The 12,563-nt window shown below is 36.7% G+C and overlaps 1 protein-coding gene and 1 non-coding gene across 2 annotated transcripts; one reads left to right on the top strand and one right to left on the bottom strand.

Annotated features, from left to right (window-relative positions):
- The first annotated feature begins 3,632 nt into the window (after positions 1-3,632).
- Positions 3,633-3,718, top strand: LOC132035695 (small nucleolar RNA snR60/Z15/Z230/Z193/J17). Its single transcript, XR_009409413.1, has one exon. It is a non-coding gene; the product is annotated as a small nucleolar RNA snR60/Z15/Z230/Z193/J17 (small nucleolar RNA).
- A 6,515-nt stretch (positions 3,719-10,233) lies between these two features.
- Positions 10,234-10,779, bottom strand: LOC132034616 (uncharacterized). The gene is made up of 2 exons (XM_059425006.1): positions 10,684-10,779; positions 10,234-10,596 (listed from the first exon to the last, which is right to left on the bottom strand). The coding sequence occupies exons 1-2, from the start codon at positions 10,777-10,779 to the stop codon at positions 10,234-10,236; spliced, it is 459 nt and encodes a 152-aa protein (XP_059280989.1).
- Between the last annotated feature and the right edge of the window lie 1,784 nt (positions 10,780-12,563).

Here is a 12,563-nt window from a genome sequence, read left to right as displayed (position 1 = left end):
CTCAAACTTCCTATGTTTTAATTGGCTGGCAGGGGTAATTTGGTGAATCAAAAAGTGGGTACATTGCTATCCTACAACCTTCATGTTGTAGGTTAGCAAAACCCTATATATATATATATATATATATATATATATATATATATATATATATATATATATTTCGTACAACTTGTGTATAATGAATGTATAATTGACGTATACTTAGTGTATAATGTATACACACAAATTATACACATATTATACACTATTTACACAATGTATAAATGACGATAAACTTGGCCAGAAAAATATTTTCTCCGACGTGACTTTTAGATCCGGTTAATTTTCAGTTAGATCTGAAAGTTTTAAGTGTGTTTCCGGTGAGATTCACGGTGGTGTGACGATGTGAGGGACGGAGGAGATAAAGAAAAGAGGATGTGAGTAGAGATTCCGATCTGTTTTGCTTTTTTAAACCGGCGGTCTTCGGCAATGAGCTTTAAAGCTCCGTTGCCAGATCCATCTCCCTCGTAGCTCTCTTGGCCTAAAAAGGGTGGAAGGGGAGGGACGTTTCCAGATCTAAAAAACGAATTTGGACAATAAACAGGAAGGATACGGCCGATGAAATTTCAGCAAAAACTCCGGCCAAAAACACAGAGTAAAGGAAAAAACAGTGATGAAACGCAGAGTAGTGGGTGCGTTACCTGATTCCGGCGAATATTTGCCAGATTTGGAAATTTCTCTTGCTATCATCGGATATTCGAGCAAATGAAAAAAAAGAGGCAGATGTGAGGGACGGAGGAAATAAAGAAAAAAGGATGTGAGTAGAGATTCCGATCTGTTTTGCTTTTAGAAAACAATGGTCTTCGCGGTGAACTTAAAGCAATGAGCTTTAAATCCATCTTTATTCGGAAAACGACTATGGCCAACAAACACAAAACGATACGGCCGATGAAATCCCAACGAAAAACTCCAGCCAAAAACATTGAGCAAAGGGAAAAACAGTGATGAAATGCAGAGCAGTGGTGGTGTGTGACCCGATTCCGAACAGATCTGGAATTTATCTGGCTAACATCGGAGATTCGAGAAAACGAAAAAAGAAAGAGGCAGAGGAGAAGGGACGAGCAGTGGTTTGTGCGTCGCCGTTGGTTGTCGTAGTTCGCCGGAGCTCCCACGTTGCTTTGTCGGAGAAGAAGGTTGAGTCAGATGTTCTCCAAGAAAATGAAAAGAGAGAGTGTTTAAGTAACTCTAAATTCTGAAAGTAGGAAAAGAGTATATATATCAATTCACCCAGACACTCGATGATATCGGATTGTTCGTGGAATATTCCTAAAAGTTGTTGGAGTAAAGGATCATCAATAAAAGTGTTACGTGTAGATAAAAAGAATATTAATGAATTCATTTTATTGAAAACTTGATTTCATGAATAACCTCAAAGAATTTGCAAAATAATTGATTGGAGACGAGATGTACAGAGATATACTTACATTGATTTAGGTCAAATCAATTGAAATTCTCCTTTGACGAAGCAAATCTGAAAGATACATATCAAATTCATCACAAACAATTTATTACTTATGACTTTAACTTGCATAAAATCTAGCATGAGAAGCACGAACAAGGAAAATATGTTGAATAACACTAGAAAAATAAGTTGTTAAAAAGAAGGCAAGGAAACAGATAGTTAATGGTTTGAACGAAACCTAATAGTGTTCTTTAAATACTTGATTGACTTACTTATTTCAACACATCGAACAATCCATCAATATAAAAGGACCAATGTACCCTTGAACTATCCAACAAAATCCATCAAGATAAAAGGGCTAATATACCCTTGAACCATCCATCGAATAATCCGTTGAGATAAAATGACCAATGTATCCTTGACGGATAATTCAATGCAAGATAAAAGACAAAAATATTTTTACTTGACTCAATAATTACCTGTTACGTTTTGTAGATATTGTTGCTTTTTTACAAGTTACTCATTCTCATTCTCAAATATCCAAAGTGAATTTGCACAAGTATCTCAAAAATTAAAATTGAACATCCTCACTTGCTCATGGTGGAATTCATCGCCATAATCCCCTCTTACACACGCAATCATGGACTTAGAGGATCAATTGACTATATCTTCTTGGAATTTGTAAGTCATCTCATGTTTTACCCTTTTATGTTTACTTTGTAATCATCTATTATCTGTCTTTCTATGTAAACATAAGAAAGATTCACCACATTAACTCGCATTAAATGTAGGAGCATTTTTATGTGATGAATGTCTGTAAATGATTTTATGTGTAATGCTATGTAATTTACATGTATTTAAGTTTACCGAGACACTTCTATGATATAGAATTATTCGAGGAGCCCCAAATGTTGTTGGAGTAAAGGATCATCAACAAAAGTGTTATGTGTAGATAAAAAGAACATTAGTGAATTCATTTTACTGAAAAATGTCATGAATAACCTCAAATAATCTGTAAAATATTTGATTGGAGACGAGATGTACATTACATCGATTTAGTTCAAACCAATTGAAATTCTCCTTTGTCGAAGCAAATCTGAAATATACGTATCAAATTCATCGCAAACAATCAATTATTGATGACTTTGACTTGCATAAAATTGAGCATGAGAAGTACGAAAATGGAAAATATGTTGAGTAAAACTGTAAAAATAAGTTGTTAAAAAGGAGGTGAGAAAACAGATAGTTACTGGTTTGGAAGAAAAATAATTGGTGTTCTTTAAATACTTAATTGACTTACTTATTTCGACACATCAAACAATCCATCAATATAAAAGGACCAATATACCCTTGAGCTATCCATCACAATCTGTCAAGATAAAAGGACCAGTATAGCCTTGAACTATCCATCACAATCTATCAAGATAAAAGGACCAATATACCCTTGAACCATCCATTGAACAATCCGTCAAGATAAACTGACCAATGTATCCTTGACGGATTATTCAATGCAAGATAAAAAGACTAAAATACTCTTTACTTGAATCAATAATTACATGTTACGTTTTTTATGTATTGTTCATTTTTCACAAGTTACTCATTCTCAAATCTCCAAAGTGAATTTGCACAAGTATCTCAAAAATGGAAACTTCACTTGCTCATGGTGGAATTCGTGTACATACACGCAATCATGGATTTAGAGGATCAATCGACTATATCTTTTTGGAATTTGTAAGTCATCCCATATTTTACCCGTTTATATTTACATTTTAATCATCTATTATTTGTCTTTCTATATACACATAAGAAAGATTCACCATAATAACCCGCATTAAATGTAGGAGAATTTTTATGTGATGAATTTGTCTAAATGATTTTAGTGTAGGGACTGGATCACCTCCAGTACCAAATGCTCCAGTACATTTAGGGATGGCACTTGGGGAAGGGGGAAGGGAAAAGGCATAATAGGGCAGGGCAACAAGTAAATGGGGCGGGGCAGGGCGGGGCAAAATTTAATTTTTGAAAATTTTTAATAGGGCAGAGCAAGGATTCAGGTTATATTTGGGTCGGGGAAAAAGGACTGACCCATTTTCTCATGCTTGATTTTTACCCATTGCTTACTCTTCTTTTTTCTCGTCCAGTGCATGGATGGTAACCCATCAAGTCTCAAAATACCGGTATACTAAATCACTAGGGTCATATGATTATTAGAAGCATAGTTTAAATTAAATCTTCGTGATTAATTTATTAGTCATTAGCTCCTATCTGATGACTCATTTTTCTGAAAAAATATTTAAAAATATGATTTATTTTAGGTAATTTATTTTTTATATTGAAATGGTTAATGATGTCACGCCCCGAACCATGGCCTAGGCATAACACAACACTTGGTGCCTAACTGCATGTGACCGAGCGAACCTATAGGCTGGTTGAATCAACATGTGATATCAAAACAGGCAATAATAAGGAAATAAGACTAACACATGCTGATCTACTAAAAGTCTGACTGAAAAAAAATAAGTTTCAGTATGGTAGTACACATAGGTTGCATACCCTATAGAATAAGGTTATGTGGACTCTCTGACCATGGAGCTATAGTATAAGGATGATGGTTTAGATTTAAGACCCCACGAGGTATCATGTTATGAAGTTAACCGCAACTGGCATAAATTGTCCACGGTAGTTTTGAGCAGGAATAGCCTAAAATCCAACTACCTGCAATACTAGAAAGTCTAGACTTTTTCAAGGATATATATTTTTGCCATATGATCTATGCACATGACTAAGAAGGGATTGAGTGCGATAAGAAAACCACGAGGACAACATTGAATTTTTAGGGATAGTTTTAAATTATTTAAGTTTGTTCAGATCAGACCAAGAGAGTATGACGTTAATAAGTTACTATAAGAAGCAGATATTACTATGAGATAAAAGATATGAAAATTTCCTCTTAGGTTATGTGATTAAGTATTTATCCCCGATGAGGATAGTATGATATAATTTTGAAAGTGTATAGGGAGTTTGGGGTTAGTTGTTCCAATTTCTCGTTTGAGACAGATGAAATTTCCCTAAGTGTGATCCATGTCTATAGTTCAGAAAGATAGTATACCACCCCAGAATAGAGTCATATGAGGAGGAAAAGTTCGAAATAACCTTATGCTTCACTTTAGTACCCAGAGAAGAATTAGAGAATCTGATGCTAGCAAGTGGTTAACAGAAGCATAGTAAGTAAATTTGAATAGATACAGTGAACTAGAAATTTTCAGCAGAGTTAGTAGAAGTATAATTTGAATTAGTTAGTCAAGTTAACACTAGTGAGTCGAAAGAATCACCGAATATACCGAAGGCGTATTAGAACCCAAAGGGTTTAAGTTAAATTCGAGATATAGAAATTGGTGAAAGAAGAAAACCATATAAGCAGTAAGAGAGCTAGCTACAGAAGAAGAGCCTTTAAGAATTATCAGAAAAGAGGGTAAGCAATTTGGTGCAAGCTCCAGCTGATGCCATTGATGTAAAAAAGATTTTTTTGATGTAAAAAAGATTTTCCCCAAGACTGACAAAGCTAGTATGCCAGTTATGTACATTAGAAACCCGTTCATTTAAGTAATCCAGTTTTCCCACTAAGTAAGACTTGCTTGAAGTAAGCCGAAGAAATGAGTTGTCCGTATTTTAAAGGAAATTAGCGAAACCACTAGATGACCATTTATCGCTAACTCGAGGGATCCACAGGCTTTAAACGTCAGCTTTTGAACCAACAGGGAGATATTGTAACACCCCGTACCTTTAACTTAAGCTTTCACCATGATTCTAGACTTAGAAAACCAGATAGAGAATACGAAAATTGGAATTTTCTCTTCAGTTGTCAGATGGGGATTTACGCCCCAGAATATGGACCGTATTTCAGTATACGGCCCGTATTTCAAATCGTAATTTGGCATCTAGTCACTGTGCATTTTGGAATTTGGCTTGGGGAATATATATTGTTAAATACGGCCCATATTTGATGGTCGTATTTGGGAAGGAGGTGCTACAGTGTTTCTGTCCTGTTGAACATGCTTAATTACGGTCCAGGTTTACGGACCATAATTGAGAATACGGGCCGTATTTTGGTTCGTATTTCCCACTTTGCACCGTAAAACTATAAATACCACGTTTCAGTCGCCACTTCACTTCTTATCATGTTATTTCATGTCCCACGTATTTATCGTGCTTTTATACCCATGTCTACGTTCTAGCTCCTAAGTGATTTCCTATTATGATGTTGACGTTGATAAGGATCGAAGGGAAAGTAAGATAATAGTTTAAAGACTAAGAATCCTATGGAACGCACACCTATTCCTTGGACAAGAGGAGAATGCCTTAAGTGAATGACTTATTTCAACTCTAATGGTATTTTACATATGTTTTCAAGTTCTCATGTCCATGATAGACTTATTCAAGCATCCACCTATAGAAATAGTTATAAAATAATGTTGGTAGGCAATAATGAGAGTAAGTCAAGATGGATGTCTTGTCCACGATTCTATGTAACTAATGCTTATGTTCCTCTAGCTAATGTTTTACGATCATGATGAAATGATTCCTTTTTCCTTTTGCTAAGTATCTATGCCTTGTTATGTTCAAGGTGACTTTCTACCCATGTCTTAGATGCTCGAAGAACGAAGTATTCATGCCTATAATCCATTTTTTCATGAACCTTATTTATAAAAAAGGCGTTTACTCACGGTGATAAGAGTAAGCTATGTTGAACCATGTCTCATTCTTTCGTTATATCTAAACCCTAAAGGTAATGTTTTATCCATGCCCTATGTCTCTGACTCAAGAGTGAAGCCTACAAATTCTACTCCATGCAAGTCACACTTATGTCTTAGTCTTACTTCAATGCTCATGAACTCAAGTTCATTCGCTATGGTCTGCAGGTACTCATGTAAATGTCATGTTTCTCATGTACCCATGTCCCATGTCATGCTACTCACGTATTCATGTTTTATGCCATATTAATGCCGTTTCCATGAATGTTCCATGTTACGTCCTTGCGTTTGATGTATGCATGCCACGTTTATGCTCTAAGACAAAGTGCCTCCTATGATTCGGACGAATGCTTCCTCGCTCTCAATCCTTTATGATCCGCTCACGATAATAAGCAAGGTATGCCAAGGTATTCCTATCTATGTTTTAGAGCAAAAAAGAGTTCCTTTCCTTCACCCTATGGTACTTATCTCAGGAGTATTCTACTCAGATTTGACGTATTAATGTCATTCCTATGCTAGAGCTTTATGAATACGTATGTAGGATCATATTCCTATTATATGACTCAAATCTGTCTCATTCGCACCGAGTTGCTCTCACATTCAAAAGCCTAAGTCGTACTCATATCTTATATGTCAATCGTGATGGTGATATACGAACATCTATGATCAAGCCTTTAAGTGTTCAGATCTCATCTCCGCTCAACATACAAATCCCCTGCTATAACAATCATGTTTTCGACATTCAGATCTCATGTTATGATATCCACGTTTACACGTATTCGTATCACGCGACAGTTCAGAAGACTCACGTATTATTCATAGGCAGCTTTTCATGTATTTATGTCCCATGTCATGCTCTTCATGCCTAGATAATCATGTAATGTTCGTGCCTATTTTCCAGTACTCATGTCATTCGTGCCAACGGATTCTCTTCCAAACCCCATGTATAGTAATGATGTAATCATTCAGCGAATATCCCCGTGTGCGAGCCGGACTCGGTATTCATGTTAGCCACATTCAAGATTCGAGTAAATCACGTTATGTCACATCACGCGTATTAAGATACCCCGTGAGTTGTGTGTTGGTACTTTAGTTAGTAGTGTGCGTTTGAGAAATGTCGTGAGGGTCTGAATTATGAAGGAAGTCCTGCCATAAAATTTTGTAGATTCCAGAGTTAGTAGCGATTCTTAACCACTAGTCATAAATCGAGGACAAATGTTTCGCGATTCTCATTCATGTAGGTACTACTCAGTTTCATGTTCCCGTGTACATGGTTCTATGTAATCGCGTAGTCAGTTCTGATGATCCAAGATCATGTTCCCACGTAACCATGTCAAGCTCTTATGTTTTATGTCATGTTTCTTTCACGTTCATGTATTCAAGCCATGTCCGGTCTTCATTTCGATCATGACCCATCATTTGAGGACGAATGATCCCAAGGGGGAGATATTGTAACATCGCGGATCTTCGGGCTAAGGTTTAATGCGTAAGGTGGGGGTATAATGGAACCAATATGGGAGATATAGGAAGTTTTTTGGAAACTAATCAAGTCATAAGAAGAGTCTTTGGGCAAAACAAGGTTGGAAGCCACTCTACGGGGCATGTTTTCAATTGAGTTTGTAGAAGGTCTTACTTCCAGTGACCATAATGACTTTATTATTTGTTAATTTGGGAAAGCTTCCTTGATGAAAGTTGTAGAGCTTTGAAATACCTTTCCGACGATATATTATGGAAGTCAAGCGGACACCTGTACAAAAAGTGATGGCCATTTCTTGAAGAGTCGCAGAGCAGTCTAGAAAATACAACCCGAAATACAGCCCACATATTAAAATACAGATCGTATTTAATGACCATGTGATTTTACGACCCAGAACAGTATATATTCGTCCATATCAGTCCAAATCATTATTTTTCATTCCTTTAAGCCCTAGAACGACCTCCTACCTTCTCCCATCATCAAGAACACCAAGGTAAGCATATTCTAAGACTTCTAAGTCAATTCTAACATGTATCCATGGATTCTAATAAATAATTCATAACATGTATCCATGGATTCTAATCAAGAATTCATCATTCTTAACCTAGGGTTTTCAAGAAAACCCAATTAAAGGGAGTTCAAGACTAGGCTTTGGGATTCTTCTTTCAAGAACAGATTTTTTATACAAGTTTGGAGCATTACCAGGTATGTCGGGTTGCTATCTATGTGTGGGAACATCATTGTTCTTCCCCACGCCTCTTAATCCATAGAGTATGAATCCTTACGAAAACTAGGGTTTCTTCTATACCATGCTCATGACAACCCTAGGTCCATGTCCATGATTATATTATGCATGAATTGCTATTATTCTATCATTGTGTTCTTAATAACGCCATATGATTATTGAGAATCAGTCTGTAATACATGAAAACCCATATCTTGTATTCCATGGGTTCTTGCATGCATGTTTTTAACTAAAAATGATTATTTCATGAATATCCTACATGTCTATAAGTTTTCATTCAACTATATTATATAATTACTTTCATGCCATGATACAAGATACAGACATGCTAAATACAAGCTATTTCATGAAACCATGTTTACAAGTTATTTTGTGAAATCATGATTACAAGTCAAGTACAAGTTAATTCACGAAAATCATGGGCTTCTTAGCCAATTATATCATGTTCATATTTTGGGAGTTGCACGATCTACGGAGAAGGCTCGGATAGCTTGAAACTATGTAGCCACGTGGAGATGGATCTCTTCGCCCGATTAGGATGATTCCTTAATTTTACACTAAATGACCCATCGGCACGTTACCACCTTATACCCGGCAGGTATGGGGCTCGCCGGTCGGGCGAGGTACCAGACTCCACGTACCCACGTGGTGATATCATGTTGTCGGTTTATGAAATGCTCTCCCTACTTACCATGTTTTACTCATGTTTTATATTATATATGTATTCATATTCATGCTCATGACCAGGTTTCAGTTTCACGTTCAGTTCTTATCTTTATTACTTCATGTCCCACGTTTATTTCATTCAGTTGCTTTACATACCAGTACATTCAATATGCTGACGTCCCCTTTTATTGCCTGGGGGCCTGCATTTCATGATGCAGGTGTTAATTCACAGGATAGCAGATTTACTTGTAGGACATTGCTCGTATCAGCTTATTGGTGAGCCCCATCTCACTCGGGGTTTAGTCAACTCTTTATTTTATGATTAGCTATGCATTTAAGGTATGTTGGGGGCCTTGTCCCAGCAAGTATGTTTTACAGTCAAACTCATGATAGAGGTTTCATAGACTAGACAAGTCAGTTATGTTATGTCAGACTTTCAGAGTCGTATAGCCATTTTTGGCTCATTCATGTTATTTCCGCACTCATGTTTAAACAAGTATTTTATTAAGTATTATGACTTTTTACGTTTTATAAAGGCTCATCATGCATTCACGTGATATTTCCGCTTATGTTGTGCCTCATGATGATTTAGCAAGCCATGTGGTTCGCTCGGTCACATGCAGTAAGGCACCGAGTGCCGTGTTATGTCCAGGCCATGGTTCGGGGCATGACAACACCCCTCTATTAGCCATTTTGAGACGATCATATCTCCTTGACCTGGACTCTGATTGGCCTGATCCTTATATGCTTGGAAAGGTATTTCTATGTACTACAACTTTGATTGAGGAACCCTTTTCCAAATTCCCAACGAATCAAGGTGTTATGGTTGCCCGAAGTAGGTCCCTCAGCCACTTTCGCAAAACGTTCAAACATTCAAATTTTCTCTGAAACTCTTACAATATGAGTCTAACCTTTAATTTAAGATACGGGGTGTTACAATATCTCCCTTTTGGGATCATTCGTCCTCGAATGTTAGGTTCTGGCTAACTAGGCTGACAAAAACACGTGTTCACTACTGTAATGAACACCTGAATGCTAATAAACTGAAAGGGATTGCTAAACTGAATAGCTTACAAAATTGAATAGCTATTGAACTAGCTGAATGAGACTGACTGAGTGATTACTAAGCTAACTGAATACTGGAAACATGGAACTACATAGTGAAATCTAAATGGGAAGATAAATTACCCTCAACATTTTCTGCTGACTGTTCAAAGAGATGGGGATATCTGGACTCCATGTCCTCTTCTACTTCCCACATAGCTTCTTCAACTTTTCGACTTCTCCAAAGGACTTTCACTGAAGCAACTTCTTTCGTTCTCAACTTGTGAACCTGACGATCAAGGATTTTCACTGGGACTTCTTCGTAAGTCAAACTATCATTGACTGTTATGCTATCAGTCGGGACAACCAACGAGGGGTCTCCCACACACTTTCTCAACATAGACACATGGAATACTGGGTGCACAACAACCAAGTCTTGCGGCAACTCAAGCTCATAAGCCACTTGACCAACCTTTCGCAGAATTCTATGTGGTCCAATATAGCGGGACTAAGCTTCCCCTTCTTACCAAATCTCATGAAACCCTTCATAGGTGAAAACTTGAAACTCTAAATCCCTACGTCTCACATTTGTATAAGACTTCTGGCGACTTTGAGCCGTTTTCAACTGCTCCTGAATTAACTTGACTTTCTCCATAGCCTGATAGACCAAATCTGGTCCCAACAACTCTGCTTCACCAACTTCAAACCAACCAATTGGCGATCTACATCTCCACCCATACAAAGCTTCATACGGTGCCATCCCAATACTAGCATGGTAACTATTATTGTAAGTTGACTCAATAAGAGGCAGGTGGTCATCCCAATTACCATTAAAATCAAGGACACATGCTTACTGAACTGAATGAATACATGATTAATGAACTGCTGAGATACCGAATCAATGTCTCTTGAACTAATACTAAATACTAAAGCCGACTAAATCTTGGACTGGCATGAATACATGAGTACTGGACTGACAACTGAGTACTAAGTTGACATGAATATCTGAGTATTGAACTGACATGAATATTATAACATGAGATCTGAATAGTGTATCTGTCTGATCATCGGTTTGCGGATGAAAAGTTGTGCTGAGGTTAACCTTGGTACCCAATCCTTTTTGAAATGATCTCCAGAAGTTTGCTGTGAACTGGGCACCACGATCTGAAATGATGGACGCTGGGTCCCATGAAGTCGAACGATTTCTCGAATAACAACTTAGCATAGTCCGGTGCTGAATCTGTCATCTTAACGGGCAAGAAGTGTGCTAACTTCGTAAGGATTCACATTTTAAGTAATTGTTGCAACAGATTAGTAAATCTGTTGCAACTTCATAGTTTATTGCAATCATGTTACGAAACTACAACACCGTTGCAAAAAGTTCGAAGTTCTTATACGACGGACTTAGAACTTGTTGCAACAACTACAACTGCTACTGTAAATTGTTGAAAAATCAGCAACTAGGGCAACTATACCCAGATGAACAATTGAAACAAAACAGTATTGTTTTACTTACCAAATTAGCGGAAAACACTTATGAAGTAATGCCCAATGCTACACGAATGACATTCAGTCAAAAAATTGCAAAATCGGATGATTTTGTTTTCTTTGATGAAGAAGAAGAAGAAAGCATGAATAATGGCGAAGAAGAAGAAGAAGATGAAGAAGAAGAAGAAGAAGAAGAAGAAGAAGAAGAAGAAGAAGAAGAAAAAGAAAGCAGCAGTAGAAGAAGTAGAACAAGAAGCGAAGAGAGCAGCACAAAAAAGAGAAGACGAAGAGAAGAGAAGAACCAAAAATGGAGAAAACGGCACTGAAGAGGAGGTTTTTTTTCCACCCATTTTGGTATTTTAGGATTTGTAGTGGTGGTTGGGTCAAAGTGTTAAAAGTAAAGTTTAGGGTCAAAGTGTTAAAAATAAAACTTGGGGGCAAAGTGTTAAAAATGAAGCTGAGGGTCAAAGTGTTAAAAATGAAACTGCTGGACAAGCTTAAAACCCCTTAATCACTAATCAAATTTTATCATCTCAATAATTAAAACTTGAGTCACCTCCACTCAATTTTAAAACTTAAAAGCAACCTATAATTAAATAGCCCTAAAGTCATATTATTGGACTGTTTTGCCCCTGGAACATTGAAATTGAGTGCTTGAGAAGAGGTCTTTTTTTATTGTTGAAGTTGTGTCCAATATTGGACAATGTCTCCACTTTTCTAGTTTATCCTCTTTTTTGAGCTTTGAAAATTTTCTATTGCAAATTTAATTTCTAGTATTAAAGTGGAAAACTTACCTATAAATTCTATTTTTAGCCTGTTTGGTCGAGCTTTAGAAAGTCCAAAGTGTATATTTTAGAAAATTGAAGCATTTGTCCAACTTTTTAGGGAGAAAATAATTATTTTTAAATAGTAGCAAGAGCTAATTTGCATAAGCTAAAAAATTAGTTATTT

This window comes from Lycium ferocissimum, chromosome 10 (assembly GCF_029784015.1).
Source record: "Lycium ferocissimum isolate CSIRO_LF1 chromosome 10, AGI_CSIRO_Lferr_CH_V1, whole genome shotgun sequence".
In the NCBI taxonomy this organism is placed as follows: Eukaryota; Viridiplantae; Streptophyta; class Magnoliopsida; order Solanales; family Solanaceae; genus Lycium; species Lycium ferocissimum.
The sequence above is the reverse complement of the archived record's forward strand: the minus strand, read 5'-3'. Positions and strand labels throughout refer to the sequence as shown.